Raw genomic sequence first — 18,332 nt, 5'->3', positions numbered from 1 at the left:
CATGGATTTATTATAAATCAACCACAATAGAAACTACACGTAAGTACTTTCGCTTACCTGTAAAAACAGTGTGCACACCTGAAAGGTAGAAAGCAAACATTTATTAAAATACGAAAAATCGTTTACTTAAGTAGAGGCAACTACATGTAAAATTTGTAAGTAAAGAAGAATGATCAGTCAGTATATATATATATATATATATATATATATATATATATATATATATATATATATATATATATATATATATATATATATATATATATATATATAGATAGAGAGAGAGAGAGAGAGAGAGAGAGTGAGATAGAGAGAGAGAGACAGAGATAAACTAAATGTCGGATATATATGTATATAACCTAGCCCAAATATATATATATATATATATATATATATATATATATATATATATATATTTATATATATATATATATATATATATATATATATATATGTATATGTATATATGTATATATGTATATATGTATATATGTATATACGTATATATATTTCTATACTGTCAGTTACTTACTGTGACAGCACAGAGAATGAGGTATGAAGCCATTATGATGTAATGTAGATGTAAAGACTGGATGCAGACAATAATTTTCTCGCCCTATTTGTACCTGTTACCTCGGTCACGTGACCTGGTACACCTCAACTTTACCTCCGGATATAAATATATCCGCGTCACCCACACGGATACTGGTGACGCACCATCCTATGTATCCTGAAATGTTGTCAACATGACCAGTGAGTCGTGGGGTCACCGAACTTGTACATCCTTGCCGTGGGGTTATGTTTACGTTACCTGTATATTTAAAGCATGTTTTGCTCGTAGTAAGGGAAAAAGAAGCCTATCCGGCAATTTGTTTTGTTAATATTATACATTGCGCAACTGTGAAACGTATTGGTTATTAATTCAATAGCTGCCCTGCGTTGACAGTTTGAAACCTTTTATCCACGTTAGCTATTATTTGACGTCAAGATTTAAGTAATTAATTGCTTCCTTTTGTAACACGTCAAATATTACAAACCTGTTCCCCTTCCCACTCGTTTTCTTAGTATAGAATATTAGTGTAAGGTGTGTGAAGACTAAATAGAGGTTGCCAGTACAATAGCTTCTTGGAAGCTTTTTAAAAGTAATTAATTGTGGCTTATAATAAACATGTTTATGGTTTTGTTTACAATTCATGTAAATGTATCTTCTCATGTTAACATTTGTTTATAACGATTGTGATCTGTTTATGAAATGTGATATTGTAGTGACTTTGTTACTACGATGTCATGTTTGGTTGTTTATAACATTTGATTATAGCAACTGTGATGTGTTTGTGAAATGTGGATATTTGACATTGTAGTTACTTTGTTACTACAAGGACATGTTGTTAGGTGTTCAGTGTTTATGACAAGTTTTTTATTTTTTATTTTTCGCGGTGGTTTAATTGATGGCCGAATGCAGATATTTATACTTTTCGAATACTCATTTTAATATTAGTGGTACTTGGATTTTAAAAGTGAATTTTTTTAAACAAAAAAAAAAAACCCACTGTTTTCGTCTTTTTATTTTAATTTTAAGCTAGCTTTCTGCAGAAGTTGATCCATTTTTAATAACTTTACTATATGTCAAATTCATTTCCTTTAAGCACTATCCTCTATAGTAACCTAAGCAAGTTAAACAGTTTCACAAAGTTTTTATTAAATGCAACATGCATAATCAAATAATAAAAAATATATAGTACGTTTCTTTAAAAAAAAATGTCGGATACCAATAGTTTACATTTGCCTTTGTCTAAATATGTGTAACCAGGGTCTCGAACCGGGAGCGTTTAGATGAGCAACCATACGCTCTCCCGCCAGACCACGCTGCCCCCGCAATTATTGTGGTTTATTTTGTAATCAATACAACTTAACTGCACGTTTTATAAACATTTATCAATTTAAAAAAAAATTAAATTTAGTAGGTTAAAAACAACAACACGCCAACATTATCTTAGTCACTTTGCCTAATTAGGCACAAAAAAGCACTATGATTCTACATTTGTCTAAGAATTTAAAAAAAAATTAAATACTGTAATAAAACCCACAAAGCGATCTGTAATGTGGTTATAGCGAATGAGTGAAGGGGGTGAAAGGGGTGAATGTTGTTTGTACGTAGTAACCTGTTTTTTTTCAGACTTTTTCTCGGGGGAGGGGGTGGGAATCGGACCCTGGTAGACTTTTTTCGAAGAGATTCCTGAAAGAAACTCTGGTCCCGTCCCCTAGTGTTTACCCCTCGTGTTGTGAGCTGTCTTAATCACGTGGTCATAGTCCGGTTTGTACTTGCTGTGTAAAAGTATAAAAGCTCTGTGTTAGCGTTCTTTGCTCGCATCAGTACAGCACTTTACTTCAATCATGTTGGTGTAGGTTGGTGTAGGTTGGTGTAGGTTGGTGTAGGTTGGTGTAGGTTGGTGTAGGTTGGTGTAGGCTGGTGTAGGCTGGTGTAGGCTGGTGTAGGCTGGTGTAGGCTGGTGTAGGCTGGTGCAGGCTGGTGCAGGCTGGTGCAGGCTGGTGCAGGCTGGTGCAGGCTGGTGCAGGCTGGTGCAGGCTGGTGCAGGCTGGTGCAGGCTGGTGCAGGCTGGTGCAGGCTGGTGCAGGCTGGTGCAGGCTGGTGCAGGCTGGTGCAGGCTGGTGCAGGCTGGTGCAGGCTGGTGCAGGCTGGTGCAGGCTGGTGCAGGCTGGTGCAGGCTGGTGCAGGCTGGTGCAGGCTGGTGCAGGCTGGTGCAGGCTGGTGCAGGCTGGTGCAGGCTGGTGCAGGCTGGTGCAGGCTGGTGCAGGCTGGTGCAGGCTGGTGCAGGCTGGTGCAGGCTGGTGCAGGTTGGTGCAGGCTGGTGCAGGCTGGTGCAGGCTGGTGCAGGCTGGTGCAGGCTGGTGCAGGCTGGTGCAGGCTGGTGCAGGTTGGTCTGGGTTGGTCTGGGTTGGTCTGGGTTGGTGTGGGTTGGTGTGGGTTGGTGTGGGTTGGTGTGGGTTGGTGTGGGTTAGTGTGGGTTAGTGTAGGTTAGCGTAGGTTAGCGTAGGTTAGTGTAGGTTAGTGTAGGTTAGTGTAGGTTAGCGCTGGGCACTTTAGTTCGGTGGCCACTGTATCCTAGGTTGGTGTTTTACTTTTGTGAATTGTGTCTAGCTATAATTTCGTATTGTGACTTTGTTTTATTTAGTCTTGTGTTCTGTAACACGTTTGTTGTTGTTTGTCTTAAATATTTGTGCGACTCACTTGGTCACCCGTAACGTCGTGTCATTGTGTTCACAACATAGGTCTACATAAGTCATCTCTATAATACGTTAAGGCTAAAACTAGAAGCAAATCTTGCATTTAAAACAAATTAAACGGATTGTTGTTGATCTCGATGTCCGATTATAGTCTCTTCAAAACTAGGTGTGTTAGTTTGATAGTAGTATTGTAATCTCCACTAGCTTTATGGTTAGAAATTAGGGTTAGGCGTATGGCAGGACTAGTGTTTGGGTTAAGGTTGGGGTTAGGGTTAACGTTGACATTAGCAAGACATGTATGTATTTTAGTTAACTTCCAGTAACCTAACACCTAACCACTTTTAGAACTAAGTTTCAGTCTGGCGTTAGGATTCGGGGAGGGGTGGGCTGTGGATGGATGATCAAGGCGAATCTAACACAATTCAAACCACTTTTTGTTGCTGGTATAATGAATCATTAACTCACATATTTGAAGGGTAAAACAATACCCACGTAAAGCATTTATAATTTTGTTTTGATTTCAAAAATGTCTTTTCTATCAGCTCAAAGTGTGTGAGTGTGCATTGAGCAATTCATGGATTGTATGCGTGGACATTTTTGTTTACCAATTGATTTTAGAGCGTAATACATGAATATGGTACATCTGGTAGCTTTGGTCTTTTAACACAATACAACATAATTCATATCAGTTAATGCAATCATCATAGTCAATTAGTATTTATATTAAGCGTGATTAAATTTTAATTGAGTTAGGCCCTATATTTTCGGTAACTTTTTAAAATATATAATTTCTTAACAAAACTGTAGGATATTTATGAGAACATACTGTCTTGCAGAAGAAAATAATTGTTTCCGCTCACTAAGTATTCAGGTGTATATCTAGTCATGCCATCAGCTTTACGTAGGATTTTTATAATCCGGTATGTGCTTAGCCAGGTCTTCTGACTAAAACATTTTAATACCCTAATCTGTCCTTGAACATGCGATTCTTCTTCTTCGTTCTTAATTTTTAGTGTTGGAACGGATCGAGCCTTATCTGCCAGAGGGTTTGAACTCGAGATTTTTTTTCGAAGTTTATCAACCATGAGCTTTGCCCACTCGACCATGCTTCCATCACAATTAAGGATACGTGTCAACTGGTTGTGCGCCATTAAGGCCATTGACTCCGATTTCAGCCTGCTTTTCATTTTGGATTTGCTTCCGTAGCCTTTGTCCAACCAAGAACAAACTACAAGGCAGCAGTTGTTTGATTTTGGAGTTGTCTCTCCTAGAAGAGTGGATGTCCCCAGCTAACGAGCCTCATCTGCCCGAGGCTTCGAACTCGAGACTTTTCGGTTTAGCAACCATGAGCTTTTACCGACTCGATCACGCCAACCCCTAACATACGATTCAATAAGCAAACGGGTAACCTGGTGAACCGTGTCAAACGAATGTTACGTAGTGTCAGATACAAGCGTCTAGCAATATTTCTGAAACTATGCTCACGGGTAGTTCATCGGGCCCACAATGTGCGAAAAGGGTGAAACCACAGCAAGGTGCGAACCTAGTTCCAAGGCGACCAAAGGGTCTTTGCAAAGGGTGTTATAATTATGAAGTGTGGGCTCTGTGGCAATAGGGCTGGTAAGTAGGTCACCAACCAGTTCTATTGCTCATGCAGGTTTTATTGAGCCGTAGAACTGGTTGGTGACCTACTTATAAGCCATATTAAGGAAACTAATCCTCCTATGTCAGTCAGTGAAAATTTTGAATCTACACATATCGAGAACAAACGAACTATTCATTGGTTTTTTAATATAACCAATGATGCCTTCATTTTAAAGATTGGCTATTTTATAGTAACCAATACACACGCTTAAATATAACACGTGATTTTATATGGTGGGCCCTATTTTGTGGATACTTTTCGTGGCCAATTATTTCATTGTTGTAGTCGTTGTTAGCGCTATAATGAATTTAAACAAAAATATTCGGACTCATCGTCATCTTTCCGGTTTGTGCCCAAGACACATGGATCCTACTAAGTAGTTCTTCTGTTTCCATTGCCTCGGTATACAAGAGGATAGTGTAGTCTGGAATTATATATTTTTTTAGTTTTTCTCAATCCGACAACCTAAGTACTGTTTTATTTAGGTGACGAAATTTCACATTTATCGTATCTTATATGTAGGCTTCAGAAATATTTTGACCTATTTCCGAAAAGTTGAAATGACACTTTATCTATTTACAGTTTAAAAAAAAAATTCAGTCTTTGGTACTGGTACATCTTATTCTTATACAGCAGCTTGAGAACTTTTCGCCACTCTGTTTTCTCCGTTACCAATTGATTTTGTAACACAATTACTGAACATTTATATTTCCCCATCGCCCTGAAAGTACCATCCTGACTCTTACTTCAACATATGAATGAATGTATGAGCAAGTTTAGTGGAGCTAATTCTCGTTTATTTTTACTTATAATCTGGCGCACTAGCATTAATAGCAGGTGTTGTGCACGTCGCATAGTCTTTTGCATTAGTTTGTAAGGTGCTTGGTAAACTTTACATGGATCTTTAATTATTTTTTAAAGGAACCTCCGAGGGCTAAGCTGTTGAGTCGGTAAGGCTCATGGTTGCAATATTGAAAAGTCCCGAGTTCGATCCGCCGGGCAGCTGAAGTGTTATAAACGGCTTCTTAGGTATTTTGGGCTCGTTTGGGCCAAGTGTAACAATTGTAAATAAACAGAATCCATAAAGAGAATTTACTGGTAATTTTCATAAACAACAAAAAACATGACAATAAGAAAACGGACAAGTAGGTACACTGTTGACACCACACCACATTGCTTCACACACTGCCTCGTTCACACCTTTCCCCCCCCCCCCCCCCCCGATAGCACACCACTTTCAAGGGGAGGCCACTCTCACATAAATCTCTCCGTGCCTACACATTTTCGTTATAGACATCTACGTCACAGAAGCTTGATGTGTTACGACAGATCTTTATTGGATATTTTGCCTGGATATGTTATCTGGGTGATCTGTCGTAAACATCAGAGGATAAGTGAAGATCGGGGTTAATTAACGCAAAAGAGAGTGGGGGAGTACTTTTCTACATCTTTAAGTTATTTGGGGTAAGGGTTGCAGAAATATTACATTTTTGTGTTTTAAAACCTTTTGATGAACTTTTATTTAAGAAACAATATTTAAACACACACACACACACATAAATAACGCTATTTTTTTGTTTCTGTATCTTTTATTTTTCTCTAAGCCATTGTTTCTTTAAACATTCGTTTCGCAAAATGACCATCAACCGCTAAAATAGTAGGGTAGGCACATGGGGATGGGCTTGCAGACGTACTGTTCACAGTTCAGACTTGGGTCGGGCACATGATTAAAACACTCACTAGGACCTCGGTAACACGGGGGTATTATTGAGAGGCAGATCTGCCCTCCTGGGCACCCGTGGCATTCGTCGTTAGGATCGCTGGGTGGGTATATGGTGGTACTGTGGGGCTCGGTACTTGTTCTGGGAGGTTCCAGGGTGGTCAAATCATCACTTGGTTGGTCAGCCTGAGTTAAAAATGATGAGAACAAAAAAAATTTATGTAATTTTTACGACTAAGAAAATAGTTTCTACATAAAAGAAAATATATGGACAACACCTTAGATATAGGTCTTCATATATGTGGAACCCGTTGCCAACCAAATATTCGGAAATAATATTGACTTTACTTTATTAAAAAAGAAACAATAGCCTTAAAAGTTTTATTGTACAAAAAGTAAATTCAGCAGGGCTCGAAGTTCAAATATTATTAAAGGTTTTTATGAACTCATCATTATAGAGAATTTTAAAATTATAAATAAAAGACTGTTGTTATTTCTAATGTTTGTTTTGTTTTTAATTATTAATGTAGGTTCTACTTATAATATTCCGCACTATTTAACTCATGTTTTTTGTCTTTCGTTTGGTGCGCAATTCTTTGTTTCCTACGAGATTCTATTCTATTTTAAAAAGTTTAAGTAACTAAAAATTCATTAAAAAATCATGTCTAAATCCCGCGTTGCCATCCCCGTAGTGTTATATAAGAATATGAGCTGACCCGCGGCGTATCAAACGCCGCTATTTAGTTTTATTTTCTACTTTTCAGTAATTCATAATTTATGACTTCGACAGTACCAATGCTGTCACTGAAAATATTTGCTTTATAACACTAAAAATCCTCCTTCCCACCCCCCCCCCCATGAAAGCAGCCTCCGCTTAGTTAACTCCCCTAAATTTAAAATAGTTTCAAACTTAATTATCTGCCCCTAATAGGCGTCACTAAACCCGGCTCTACGATTGTAAACATTTAGCGTGAACCACAGCTCAACAGACCATGTTGGGGTGGGGGTTGTTGCGATATGCATAGAGAGGAAGAGAGGGGACTGCTAGGCGCGTTTACAGCTTGGTGTTTTCTAACGTCTCCAAGAAGAGAATTATATATATATAGATTCGAGAAAGATTAGTGGTTAATTTTTAATGAGTTACTCCAAGCATTATATCTGTTATATAAATATATGTGATTTTAGTAAAACTAGTCACTTCCAAAGTGACTAAAACAACTTTACAAATATATGTAATCCTAGACGCATTCACACTATTATATGGCGCACATACCTGTCTGCTCATCACATGTGATGAAGTGGTCACCACTAAAGATGTCACCAATAGAACAACGAATTGCCACGAATTCACCATCTTAAACCTCAAGGATCTTCTTTTGTTTCAGTTAATCACTTAAGGTTGCACTGATCTTATATAGGAAACGGATGTGACCATGATGTTGTTTGGGGGGTATCTGATATGTCGTATGGGGTTTCACCCATGTGGGGGACTCACACGCCAAAACGTTTCCTTTTTGCTTGTTTAAGTAGCGTAGTTTAACATCAGGCAAAGTTGATATCAACAAACATGTTTACAGTTTGACGGTATTCCCTAGCTTCGATTGACAAGTGAATTGTGTTTGTTTTGAAATGCTGCTAGGGGTTAAAAACTGGCTACACATTAAGTTTTTGATTGTATTTTTTATAGTTGATGTTTATATATATATATATATATATATATATATATATATATATATATATATATATATATATATATATATATATATATATATATCTATATGTATATATATCTATATATATATATCTATCTATATATATATATATATATATATATATATATATATATATATATATATATATATATATATATATTTATATGACAGAAAACAAAGGCAAAAGTAATTTAGGAAAATATCCAGATCGTAAATTAAATTACGGTTAATTAACATAATCAATCTTTGCTGCTCTAATCGAAGATACAACTACAATATTTATTCTCTGTGGAAAGGAAAAATGAACTGATTCCATTTTTTTTCCCTGGTAATCATATTAAATAAGTCTGATACCATTTTGGAGGGGGGTGGTCGAGAGGTAGAATGCAAGATTACTAACACGTACGTTTTTAGTTCGGTTCTCCAGCTTGAGTTAGCACGACGTACCTGAGTCTACTCAGCCCTAATGGGTACTCTACTAATCAATAAAAAATGGGGTATGGGGATCTAATAACACATTGAAAAACAACACTGAAAACATAATTTAAAATCCAAAGCTATCATTAGATGCTTTTATATTACTGACCTTCGTTTTACATACATTTGTTCATAGTTAATTTTTACATTTCTTGATACCTTACACATTGTATGTGTGAAGGCTGGAAGTTACATACAGAGAGATTTTGACCAGTGTTTTTTTTTTTAATTTCGAACCTCATAAAGAAGAAAAACAGTTAGGACTTGGAAAATAATTATCCTTTCAAAATGAAACCACTCTAATAATTTATCTAATAAATCAAATGTGTCATATTGAACGCCAAGATCTAATGTGATTCATCTCAGATAGAAATCATTTACTAGGCAACGGTGTAGTTAACCAGTATAGAAATATTATTGAAGACACAAAAAGAACACAGTAAATATTGTGTTTTTTATATAACCAGTTTATTTATAGCGATGTATAAGATTACTGTTTTAATTGACGAGCGACTGTACTGTTGATCATTGTAACAAAACATCAGTAGGTAAAAATTAAATAAGTTGAACAATTGGAAACAGGCATACATTCTTGGCAGAAGAATGTTTTCACCTGGGGTCGATGCACCTGTACCTCTGACCAGGGCAAGGTGACCGGACACACACGATTCCTGTGTTGACACAGATTTGACCTTTAGGGCACACGCCACACCTGGAATGGGGCTGTGGAGAGAAAGATAGAAAGGTGGTTAGCTCAACTGAACAACGGGTGAAGAGAAAGATAGAAATGTGGTTAGCTCAACTGAACAACGGGTGAAGAGAAAGATAGAAATGTGGTTAGCTCAACTGAACAACGGGTGAAGAGAAAGATAGAAATGTGGTTAGTTCAACTGAACAACGGGTGAAGAGAAAGATAGAAATGTGGTTAGCTCAACTGAACAACGGGTGAAGAGAACGCTAGAAATGTGGTTAGCTCAACTGAACAACGGGTGAAGAGAAAGATAGAAATGTGGTTAGCTCAACAGAACGGGTGAAGAGAAAGATAGAAATGTGGTTAGCTCAACTGAACAACGGGTGAAGAGAAAGATAGAAATGGGGTTAGCTCAACTGAACAACGGGTGAAGAGAAAGATAGAAATGTGGTTAGCTCAACTGAACAACGGGTGAAGAGAAATATAGAAATGTGGTTAGCTCAACTGAACAATTAGTAACTTTTGCTAGCACATGAGTCACGTGTCATTGATAGTTTATAACGATAAGTCAACAAATGGACAAAAGTATGATCGATTAGTTATAAAAAACTAACAAAACTACCAAGATTATATATTGATGTAGTTACCAGATAGGTGGGAGTGTCCACGGGTGTACACAGCGGGGCACCACAAGCACTATCACAACACATCTGACCACTTGGACAATGACTGTCATCTGAGCAGAGGATTCCTCCACACACTCCAACACTACCTGGCTTGATTACCTGCAAAATGTACCACACTCAGCATTATATGCAGGTGTACGACAGTCATATTGGCGTAGTAAACTTCCGCTATTTACTGCTATATGTGGGACGGCGTGGTCGAATTGTAGAGCTTATGACTCCTAACCCAAAAGTCTCGAGTTCGGAACCCTGGCTCTAGTCTGTAGGACGGTACTGAGTCCATCTTATCTATGATGGGCAGCCGAGTCACGTTAGCGAAACAAAGACGACTGAGAGTAGTGCGTATTACACCATCGCCTCGTATTCCGAGATTATTTAAACAGATGCCCCTCGTCTTTTGGGCACGAACGGTAATAGATGATTAATGCATATTATTAATGTTTCTATGCATATGTGCAATGGCGCTGGCTGGATGGGGTTTGTCCTACGAATAAATCTCGATGCGGGAAAGGAGCTAAACTGGACGCCTCAAGGAAATAGAGAGCAAGGAAGGCCAAGGGTGACGTGAAGGCGCACGAAAGGGAAGCAGCTGGCAGAGACAGGACTGTCATGGGGGACTGCCAGGAACATTGTCGAAGACTGACAAAAGTGGAGGGAGCTTTTTTGTCGGTCACGTGTCTTAGGCAGAAAAGGGAAACGAAGAAATGATTCATATATAAGTATATGTAAGTAAAAAAGTTCCCTTTTTAAACCCGACAGTCTATAAGGGCAAGTGGAGTAGAGTTCACTTGTTTCTGTGACCTCGGCATATGAAGGGATAGTGTGGTCAGCACTATGCCCAGCCGTCTTAACTTTCCCTAACGTGAGTTAGGTACCCATCAGAGTTGGGTGGACTCAGAGATGGTCTACTGATTTGAACCCGGATTCGAACTCGATACTTACGGGTTAGCAACCCAGCTCTTTACCACTAGACCACTCCGTCCCCTATATGTATCTGTATTACATTTTAAAATTAATATGTCTTAAAAATCACTTACTGGACATCTCCCAGAAGACGTAACTCTGGTTTCACAATTAGCCCCAGTGTAAGCTGGTGGGCACACACAGTAGGGGGCGTCAGCTGGGGCCGTACATTGACCCCCGTTGTAACAGGGGAAGTTGGAGCAGGGGTCGAGGAAGGGTAGAACTAAAAATAGAAGAAATTAAAGTGTAAGGTTAGTGGTTCTCATAATTTGGAATGTGATGGTCAGTCTCTTCAGCTCAATAATCTTTTCACTATATTAATTGCTCATACAAAACGCTATACACACATAATAGTGTTTTACTTATATTGGTGATAAATTATGCTAATTAATTGACAACAGTGAAACCATACATACATGCTTGGGTCTGCAATAAATAAATAAAAGAATTACATTTTAAACATAGTTTGTAAAATAAATACATTTGTACAAAAGTATACTACAATATCACTAATTTTAAAACTACTTTTTATTTCTTCATCTTATATTTACGCCTCACAAGAGCGTGGATTTATTTTAAATTTACCACAATAGAAACTACACGTAAGTACTTTCGCTTACCTGTAAAAACAGTGTGCACACCTGAAAGGTAGAAAGCAAACATTCATTAAAATATGAAAAATCGTTGACTTAAGTAGAGGCGACGAAAAGTAACATTTTTAAGTAAAGAAGAATGACCAGTCAGTTTATACATATATATATATATATCTCTCTCTCTCTCTCTCTCTCTCTATATATATATATATATATATATATACATATACATATATATATATATATATATATATATATATATATATATATATATATATATATATATATATATATATATATATATACATATATATATATATATATATATATATATATATATATATATATATATATATATATATATATATATATACATACAGTTATTTACTTACTGTGACAGCGCAGAGAATCAGGTATGAAGCCATTATGATGTAAGGTAGATTTGAAGACTGTCTGCAGACAATAATTCTCGCCCTATTTGTACCTGTTACCTCGGTCACGTGACCTGGTACACCTCAACTTTACCTCCGGATATAAATATATCCGCGTCACCAACACGGATACTGGTGACGCACCATCCTACGTATCCTGAAATGTTGTCAACATGACCAGTGAGTCGTGGGGTCACCGAACTTGTACATCCTTGCCGTGGGGTTATGTTCACGTTACCTGTATATTTTAACGCATGTTATGCTCGTTGTGAGACAAAAAAAAAAACCGCATCCGGCAGTTTATTTTGCTAATATTATGCATTGTGCAACTGTGAAACGTATTGGTTATTAATTCAGTTGCTGCTCTGCGTCAACAGTTTGAAACATTTTATCCAGCTTAGCTATTATTTGACGGCAAGATTTAAGTAATTAATTGTTTCGTTTTCTAACACGTCAAGTATTACACCCCCTCTTCCCCTTCCCAACTGTTTTCTTAGTATAGTATTTAGTGTAAGGTGTGTGTAGACAAAGTAGAGGTTGCCAGTAGAATAGTTTCTTGGAAGCTTTTTAAAAGTAATTAATTACGGCTTATAATAAACATGTTTATGTTGTTGTTTTTACCAATTTATGTAAATGTATCTTCTCAGGTTAAGATTTGTTTATAACGATCGTGATCTGTTTATGAAATATGATATTGTAGTTACTTTGTGACTACAATGGCAAGTTGTTTTGTGTTCAGTGTTTTTTACATGTTTTTTTAAATTTATTTTTCGCGGTGGTTTAATTAATGGCCGAATGCGGATATTTAGATGTTTCAAATACCCATGTTAATATTAGTGATACCTGGACTTTGAAAGTGAATTAAATTAAAAAAAACCACTGCAACGTTTATTTAGCTTATATTTAAGATAGCTTTCTGCAGAAATTCATACATTTTTAATAAATTTAGCGTATGTTACCTTCATTTTCTTTAGTGTTATCTTCTATTGAAATCCCTGCAAGTTATACAGTTTCACATAGTTTTTATTTTATGCAACATGCATAATCAAATAATAAAAAAATATATAGTACGTTTCTTTAAAAAAAAATGTCGGATACCATAACTTTACATTTGCCTTTGTCTAAATATGTGTAACCAGGGTCTCGATCTGGTAACGATCGGGTGAGCATCCATACGCTCACACGCCAGACCACGCTGCCCCAGCAATTATTGTGGTTTATTTTGTAATCAATACAACTTAACTGCACGTTTTATAAACATTTATCAATTTAAAAAAAAAATTAAATTTAGTAGGTTAAAAACAACAACACGCCAACATTATCTTAGTCACTTTGCCTAATTAGGCACAAAAAAGCACTATGATCCTATATTTGTCTAAGATTTTAAAAAAAATGTAAATACTGTAATAAAACCCACATATCGATCTGTAATCTAGGTTGTAGCGAATGAGTGAAGGGGGTGAAATGGGTGAATGTTGTTTGTACGTAGTAACCTGTTGTTTTTTTCAGACTTTTTCTCGGGGGAGAAGAAGAGATGCTTGAAAGAAACTCTGGTTCCGTCCCCTAGTGTTTACCCCTCATGTTGTGAGCTGTCTTAATCACGTGGTCATAGTCTGGTTTGTACTTGCTGTGTTAGCGTTCTTTGCTCGCCTCAGTACAGCACTTTACATCAATCAGGTTGGTGTAGGTTGGCGTAGGTTGGTGTAGGTTGGCGTAGGTTGGCGTAGGTTGGCGTAGATTGGCGTAGGTTGGCGTAGGTTGGCGTAGGTTGGCGTAGGTTGGTGTAGGTTGGTGTAGGTTGGTGTAGGCTGGTGTAGGTTGGTGTAGGCTGGTGTAGGTTGGTGTAGGTTGGTGTAGGTTGGTGTAGGTTGGTGTAGGTTGGTTTAGGTTGGTCTAGGTTGGTCTAGGTTAGTGTAGGTTAGTGTAGGTTAGTGTAGGTTAGCGTAGGTTAGTGTTGTGTAAGTGTTGTGTTAGTGTTGTGTTAGTGGTGTGTTAGTGTTGTGTTAGTGTTGTGTTAGTGTTGTGTTAGTGTTGTGTTAGTGTTGTGTTAGTGTTGTGTTAGTGTAGGTTAGTGTAGGTTAGTGTAGGTTAGTGTAGGTTAGTGTAGGTTAGTGTAGGTTAGTGTAGGTTGGTGTAGGTTAGTGTAGGTTAGTGTAGGTTAGTGTTGGTTAGTGTAGGTTAGTGTTGTGTTAGTGTTGTGTTAGTGTTGTGTTAGTGTAGATTAGTGTATATTAGTGTAGGTTACTGTAGGTTAGTGTAGGTTAGCGCTGTGTACTTTAGTTCTGTGGCCACTGTATCCTAGGTTTATGTTTTTCTTTTGTGTTTTGTGTCTAGCTATAATTTCGTATTGCAACTATTTTATTTAGTCTTGTGTTCTGTAACACGTTTGTGGGTGTTTGTCTTATGTTGTGCGACGCACTAGGTTACCCGTAACATCGTGCTAATGTGTTCACGACATAGTTCTACATAAGCCATCACTATGATACATTAAGGCGAAAACCAGAAGCAATTCTTACATTAAAAAAAATTAAACGGATGATTGTTTATCCCGATGTCTGATAATAGAATCATCAAAACTAGATGTGTTAGGTTGATAGTAGTATTGTAATCTCGGCTAGTTAGAAATTAGGGTTAGGCGTATGGTAAGAAATGAGGTTAGGGTAGGGATAGGGTTAGTATTGACATTAGAAAGCCATGTGTGAATTTTAGTCAACTACCAGTAACCTAACAACCCATTTTTAAAGAAGATTATATTATCAGACACTGGTAGTAAAAAAAAATCTCCAAACTCTCATTAAAAATTTAGAATAGTTTTAAATTAGCGCTACACCATTGTTATACAGTAGTAGACAGGTAGACATTCACAGGTGAGGCATCCCGGGGGCGGGCGTGTGCAGGGTTTGTAGAAGATCTGACAGTATTCACCAGTCTGACAACCGCCGCAATATGCAGGATCGACGCCCAGTTGCACCGGTGTCTGCAAAATCACCACAAAACGAACTATTTAGTTATGTTTTTATTATTTAAAATAAAAGTTATTGTAAAACAGTACTTTGATTATTCGCGTGTGTTAATTTGTATAGTACATGTTTGAATATGATCAACTTGAAATTCCCCAGTTTACTTATCGGTCAAATAGTAAAGTTCCCTATTCGAACCTGACGGTACATGAGGCAAGTGAAGTAGAGTTCACCTGTTTCTCGGCATGTGAAGGGGTAATGTGGTTAGCACTATACCCAGCTGCTTTTCTCTAGCCTGAGTTAGGTACCCATTATTGCTGAGTTATCTCACCATCCCATGGTCCATCAGTGAAGGGATAGTTTGATGTGATCGTATTTAGATTAAATGCCAGAATTCAATGTTTAAGGCAATAGAAGTCGTCACCAAATATTTGTAACTGTAATTATATGTTAGGAAATGAGCAGCTTAGAGCAAGTTTCAGACACCTACACCTTAGGTTTACTTTCACGTTGGCGATTTTCTGTAGATTTCTGTAGATTTGGTGTAGGTTTGTGTTAGTGTGTATGTAGGATGTTGCGGTCACGCTTTAGGTTTACTGTGTCGATTGATGTAGGTTTATGTCGGTGTGTATGTAGGATGTTGCGGTCACGCCTTTGGTTTACTGTGTCGATTGGTGTAGGTTCATGTTAGTGTGTATGTAGGATGTTGCGGTCACGCTTTAGGTTTACTGTGCTGATTGATGTAGGTTTATGTCGGTGTGTATGTAGGATGTTGCGGTCACGCTTTAGGTTTACTGTGTCGATTGGTGTAGGTTCATGTTAGTGTGTATGTAGGATGTTGCGGTCACGCTTTAGGTTTACTGTGCTGATTGATGTAGGTTTATGTCGGTGTGTATGTAGGATGTTGCGGTCACGCTTTAGGTTTACTGTGTCGATTGGTGTAGGTTCATGTTAGTGTGTATGTAGGATGTTGCGGTCACGCTTTAGGTTTACTGTGCTGATTGATGTAGGTTTATGTCGGTGTGTATGTAGGATGTTGCGGTCACGCTTTAGGTTTACTGTGTCGATTGGTGTAGGTTCATGTTAGTGTGTATGTAGGATGTTGCGGTCACGCTTTAGGTTTACTGTGCTGATTGATGTAGGTTTATGTCGGTGTGTATGTAGGATGTTGCGGTCACGCTTTAGGTTTACTGTGTCGATTGATGTAGGTTTATGTCGGTGTGTATGTAGGATGTTGCGGTCACGCTTTAGGTTTACTGTGTCGATTGGTGTAGGTTCATGTTAGTGTGTATGTAGGATGTTGCGGTCACGCTTTAGGTTTACTGTGTCGATTGATGTAGGTTTATGTCGGTGTGTATGTAGGATGTTGCGGTCACGCTTTAGGTTTACTGTGTCGATTGATGTAGGTTTATGTCGGTGTGTATGTAGGATGTTGCGGTCACGCTTTAGGTTTACTGTGTCGATTGATGTAGGTTTATGTCGGTGTGTATGTAGGATGTTGCGGTGCTGTGCATGCCGTAGGTTTACGTCCACGTTGGCGGTGGTGTGTCGATTGGTGTAGGCGTGTGTCGGAGTGTATGTAATTATGTAGTATGTGGCATTGGTGGTTGTGTGTCGAGTTGTGTAGGCGTGTGTCGGAGTGTATGTAACTATGTTGTATGTGGCGTTGGCTGTGCACGGACGGGGAGTTTTCCTTAAATGTATTTATACAAATGTTGTGACGCGGTTCTGAATCAATTTAAATCTATACGACGATGATGTACAAAGACTATATGTGGAATGTGGTATTTCTCCATCTTTTAGCACCGTAATTAAAAATTTAACTAAAAAAACCCAAATAACCAGTGTGATGTTTATTTGTTTGAGTAAGGGAGAAAAACAAATCACCTGGGCTAAAGCTTTATTGACGCAGTTCCCAAACATCATCTGATAACAATAAAAAAAAAACAATCAACGCAAATAATTTATTGAAACAATTTATAAAACATTAACACTTAAACTAAATATCAAGAAAATGTATAGCTTAAAAAGTAGATATAGATTACTTTATGTTGTCATTTACAATGTGAGGATTAATGTTGTGATAAAAATATAAACAGGTAAATAACTCACCGCAAGACAGAGCAGGGTCAAAGGTCGCATGATAACCATGACTCTAGGTTTTTTTATACACGTGAGCGCCTATTATTGTTAGACAGTGCTATATTTATCAGTAAGCTACACGCGTCAAGAGATAGCAGGCTAAAATTTAGAGAAAAAAAAAGGTTCAGAGATAAGAAATCAAGATATAGTAAATAACCTTAAGATTTGATTTTTACGAGCCAATACAATTTAAACTTGAAAAAAAAACTGTCTTTATTTCATAACAATGCATTACATATTAAGAGGGTAGGCTCTGGGAAAAAAAAACAACAACGGAAAAACCACGTCTTAATAAGCCTTTTTAATTTGTCTGTATGTAAGTTAAGGGTACTTAATAGAAAATATGTGCATGCATTCGGGACTCTTCTTAACATATGGCTGCCACGGAAACAACGGCCATCTTAAAAAAAAACATTTTTGTGTGGTCTCAGTACCATTAAATTTAGCTTTAGTTTTAATGGTATTCTACCAAACAAAATTTGGAAAATTTTCCGGAACCTAACCCCTTAACATATGAAGAATGTTTTTACTATGTTACTAGAATAGCATTGAAGTATAACAACTTTACAAGTACACCATTTTAAAAGGTCTAAGTTAATGTTGTAATTACTATTCATTAACACCAGCTGCAACCGTTACTACCTAGCTATGCTCAAATATGATTTTAAATACTGTAATTACTAAAACAGTTTTTTTTTATTACTGATGTAAAAAGTATCAGTGTAAAATGAGATATTCTTGCGTTTTCATCTGAAATGTTCACATCTGTTATGCGAGTAAGCAGTCGATGAATGAGGTCTTGACCAGCAATGAGTTACAAGATCTGACCACAAACCACCCCCACACACAGAGACATATCAGACATAGTGATCTAGGTAAAAGTTTGTAAAACAATATGTAACATATTCGTGTTCGTTTGTTGCTGCATATGTTTATTTCCTTGAATCAGAGAAATCTTAACACTTTATTAAACAAAACAGAGAATTGTAAATACAGGAAATAATATATACGTATAACTTTTATTTTAGAACTAGCCGTCCCGGCCAGGCCCTGCTCTGGCTTCTGT

The 18,332-nt window shown here is 37.3% G+C and overlaps 3 protein-coding genes and 1 long non-coding RNA gene across 4 annotated transcripts; all 4 read right to left on the bottom strand.

Annotated features, from left to right (window-relative positions):
* Window positions 1–1,641: 1,641 nt before the first annotated feature.
* Window positions 1,642–3,306, bottom strand: LOC131932514 (skin secretory protein xP2-like). The gene is made up of 3 exons (XM_059289433.1): window positions 3,251–3,306; window positions 2,479–2,962; window positions 1,642–1,665 (listed from the first exon to the last, which is right to left on the bottom strand). Exons 1-3 carry the CDS (start codon window positions 3,304–3,306, stop codon window positions 1,642–1,644), a joined length of 564 nt encoding a protein of 187 aa, XP_059145416.1.
* Window positions 3,307–6,468: 3,162 nt separating this feature from the next.
* LOC131932510 (uncharacterized) lies at window positions 6,469–7,992 on the bottom strand. Its single transcript, XM_059289432.1, has 2 exons — window positions 7,885–7,992; window positions 6,469–6,797 (listed from the first exon to the last, which is right to left on the bottom strand). Exons 1-2 carry the CDS (start codon window positions 7,963–7,965, stop codon window positions 6,534–6,536), a joined length of 345 nt encoding a protein of 114 aa, XP_059145415.1. The 5' UTR covers window positions 7,966–7,992; the 3' UTR covers window positions 6,469–6,533.
* Window positions 7,993–9,248: 1,256 nt separating this feature from the next.
* Window positions 9,249–12,182, bottom strand: LOC131932508 (fibropellin-1-like). The gene is made up of 6 exons (XM_059289430.1): window positions 12,126–12,182; window positions 11,761–11,781; window positions 11,557–11,566; window positions 11,215–11,363; window positions 10,139–10,276; window positions 9,249–9,523 (listed from the first exon to the last, which is right to left on the bottom strand). Exons 1-6 carry the CDS (start codon window positions 12,156–12,158, stop codon window positions 9,410–9,412), a joined length of 465 nt encoding a protein of 154 aa, XP_059145413.1. The 5' UTR covers window positions 12,159–12,182; the 3' UTR covers window positions 9,249–9,409.
* Window positions 12,183–14,992: 2,810 nt separating this feature from the next.
* LOC131932511 (uncharacterized) lies at window positions 14,993–17,342 on the bottom strand. Its single transcript, XR_009384595.1, has 3 exons — window positions 17,237–17,342; window positions 17,012–17,050; window positions 14,993–15,141 (listed from the first exon to the last, which is right to left on the bottom strand). It is a non-coding gene; the product is annotated as an uncharacterized LOC131932511 (long non-coding RNA).
* Between the last annotated feature and the right edge of the window lie 990 nt (window positions 17,343–18,332).

This window comes from Physella acuta, unplaced genomic scaffold (genome assembly GCF_028476545.2).
Source record: "Physella acuta isolate Inbredline_101_S28 unplaced genomic scaffold, ASM2847654v3 ptg002191l, whole genome shotgun sequence".
NCBI classification, from domain to species: domain Eukaryota; kingdom Metazoa; phylum Mollusca; class Gastropoda; family Physidae; genus Physella; species Physella acuta.
Note: the sequence above shows the minus strand (reverse complement) of the source record. Positions and strands in the feature narration are given on the sequence as shown.

Bases quoted from the DNA above. Each gene is read 5' to 3' on its own strand.
- LOC131932508 (XM_059289430.1), bottom strand. From the start codon at position 12,158: ATGGCTTCATACCTGATTCTCTGCGCTGTCACA. The intron at 11,782-12,125 runs GTAAGTAAATAA...TCTACCTTTCAG, and splicing joins TGATTCTCTGCGCTGTCACA to GTGTGCACACTGTTTTTACA. The intron at 9,524-10,138 runs GTAACTACATCA...TTCTCTCCACAG, and splicing joins TGGACACTCCCACCTATCTG to CCCCATTCCAGGTGTGGCGT.
- LOC131932514 (XM_059289433.1), bottom strand. From the start codon at position 3,306: ATGACTTATGTAGACCTATGTTGTGAACACAATGACACGACGTTACGG. The intron at 2,963-3,250 runs GTGAGTCGCACA...ACACCAACCCAG, and splicing joins ACGACGTTACGGGTGACCAA to ACCAACCCAGACCAACCCAG. The intron at 1,666-2,478 runs GCCTACACCAGC...TAACTTGCTTAG, and splicing joins GCCTACACCAGCCTACACCA to GTTACTATAGAGGATAGTGC.
- LOC131932510 (XM_059289432.1), bottom strand. From the start codon at position 7,965: ATGGTGAATTCGTGGCAATTCGTTGTTCTATTGGTGACATCTTTAGTG. The intron at 6,798-7,884 runs GTATGTGCGCCA...TTTTTAACTCAG, and splicing joins CACATGTGATGAGCAGACAG to GCTGACCAACCAAGTGATGA.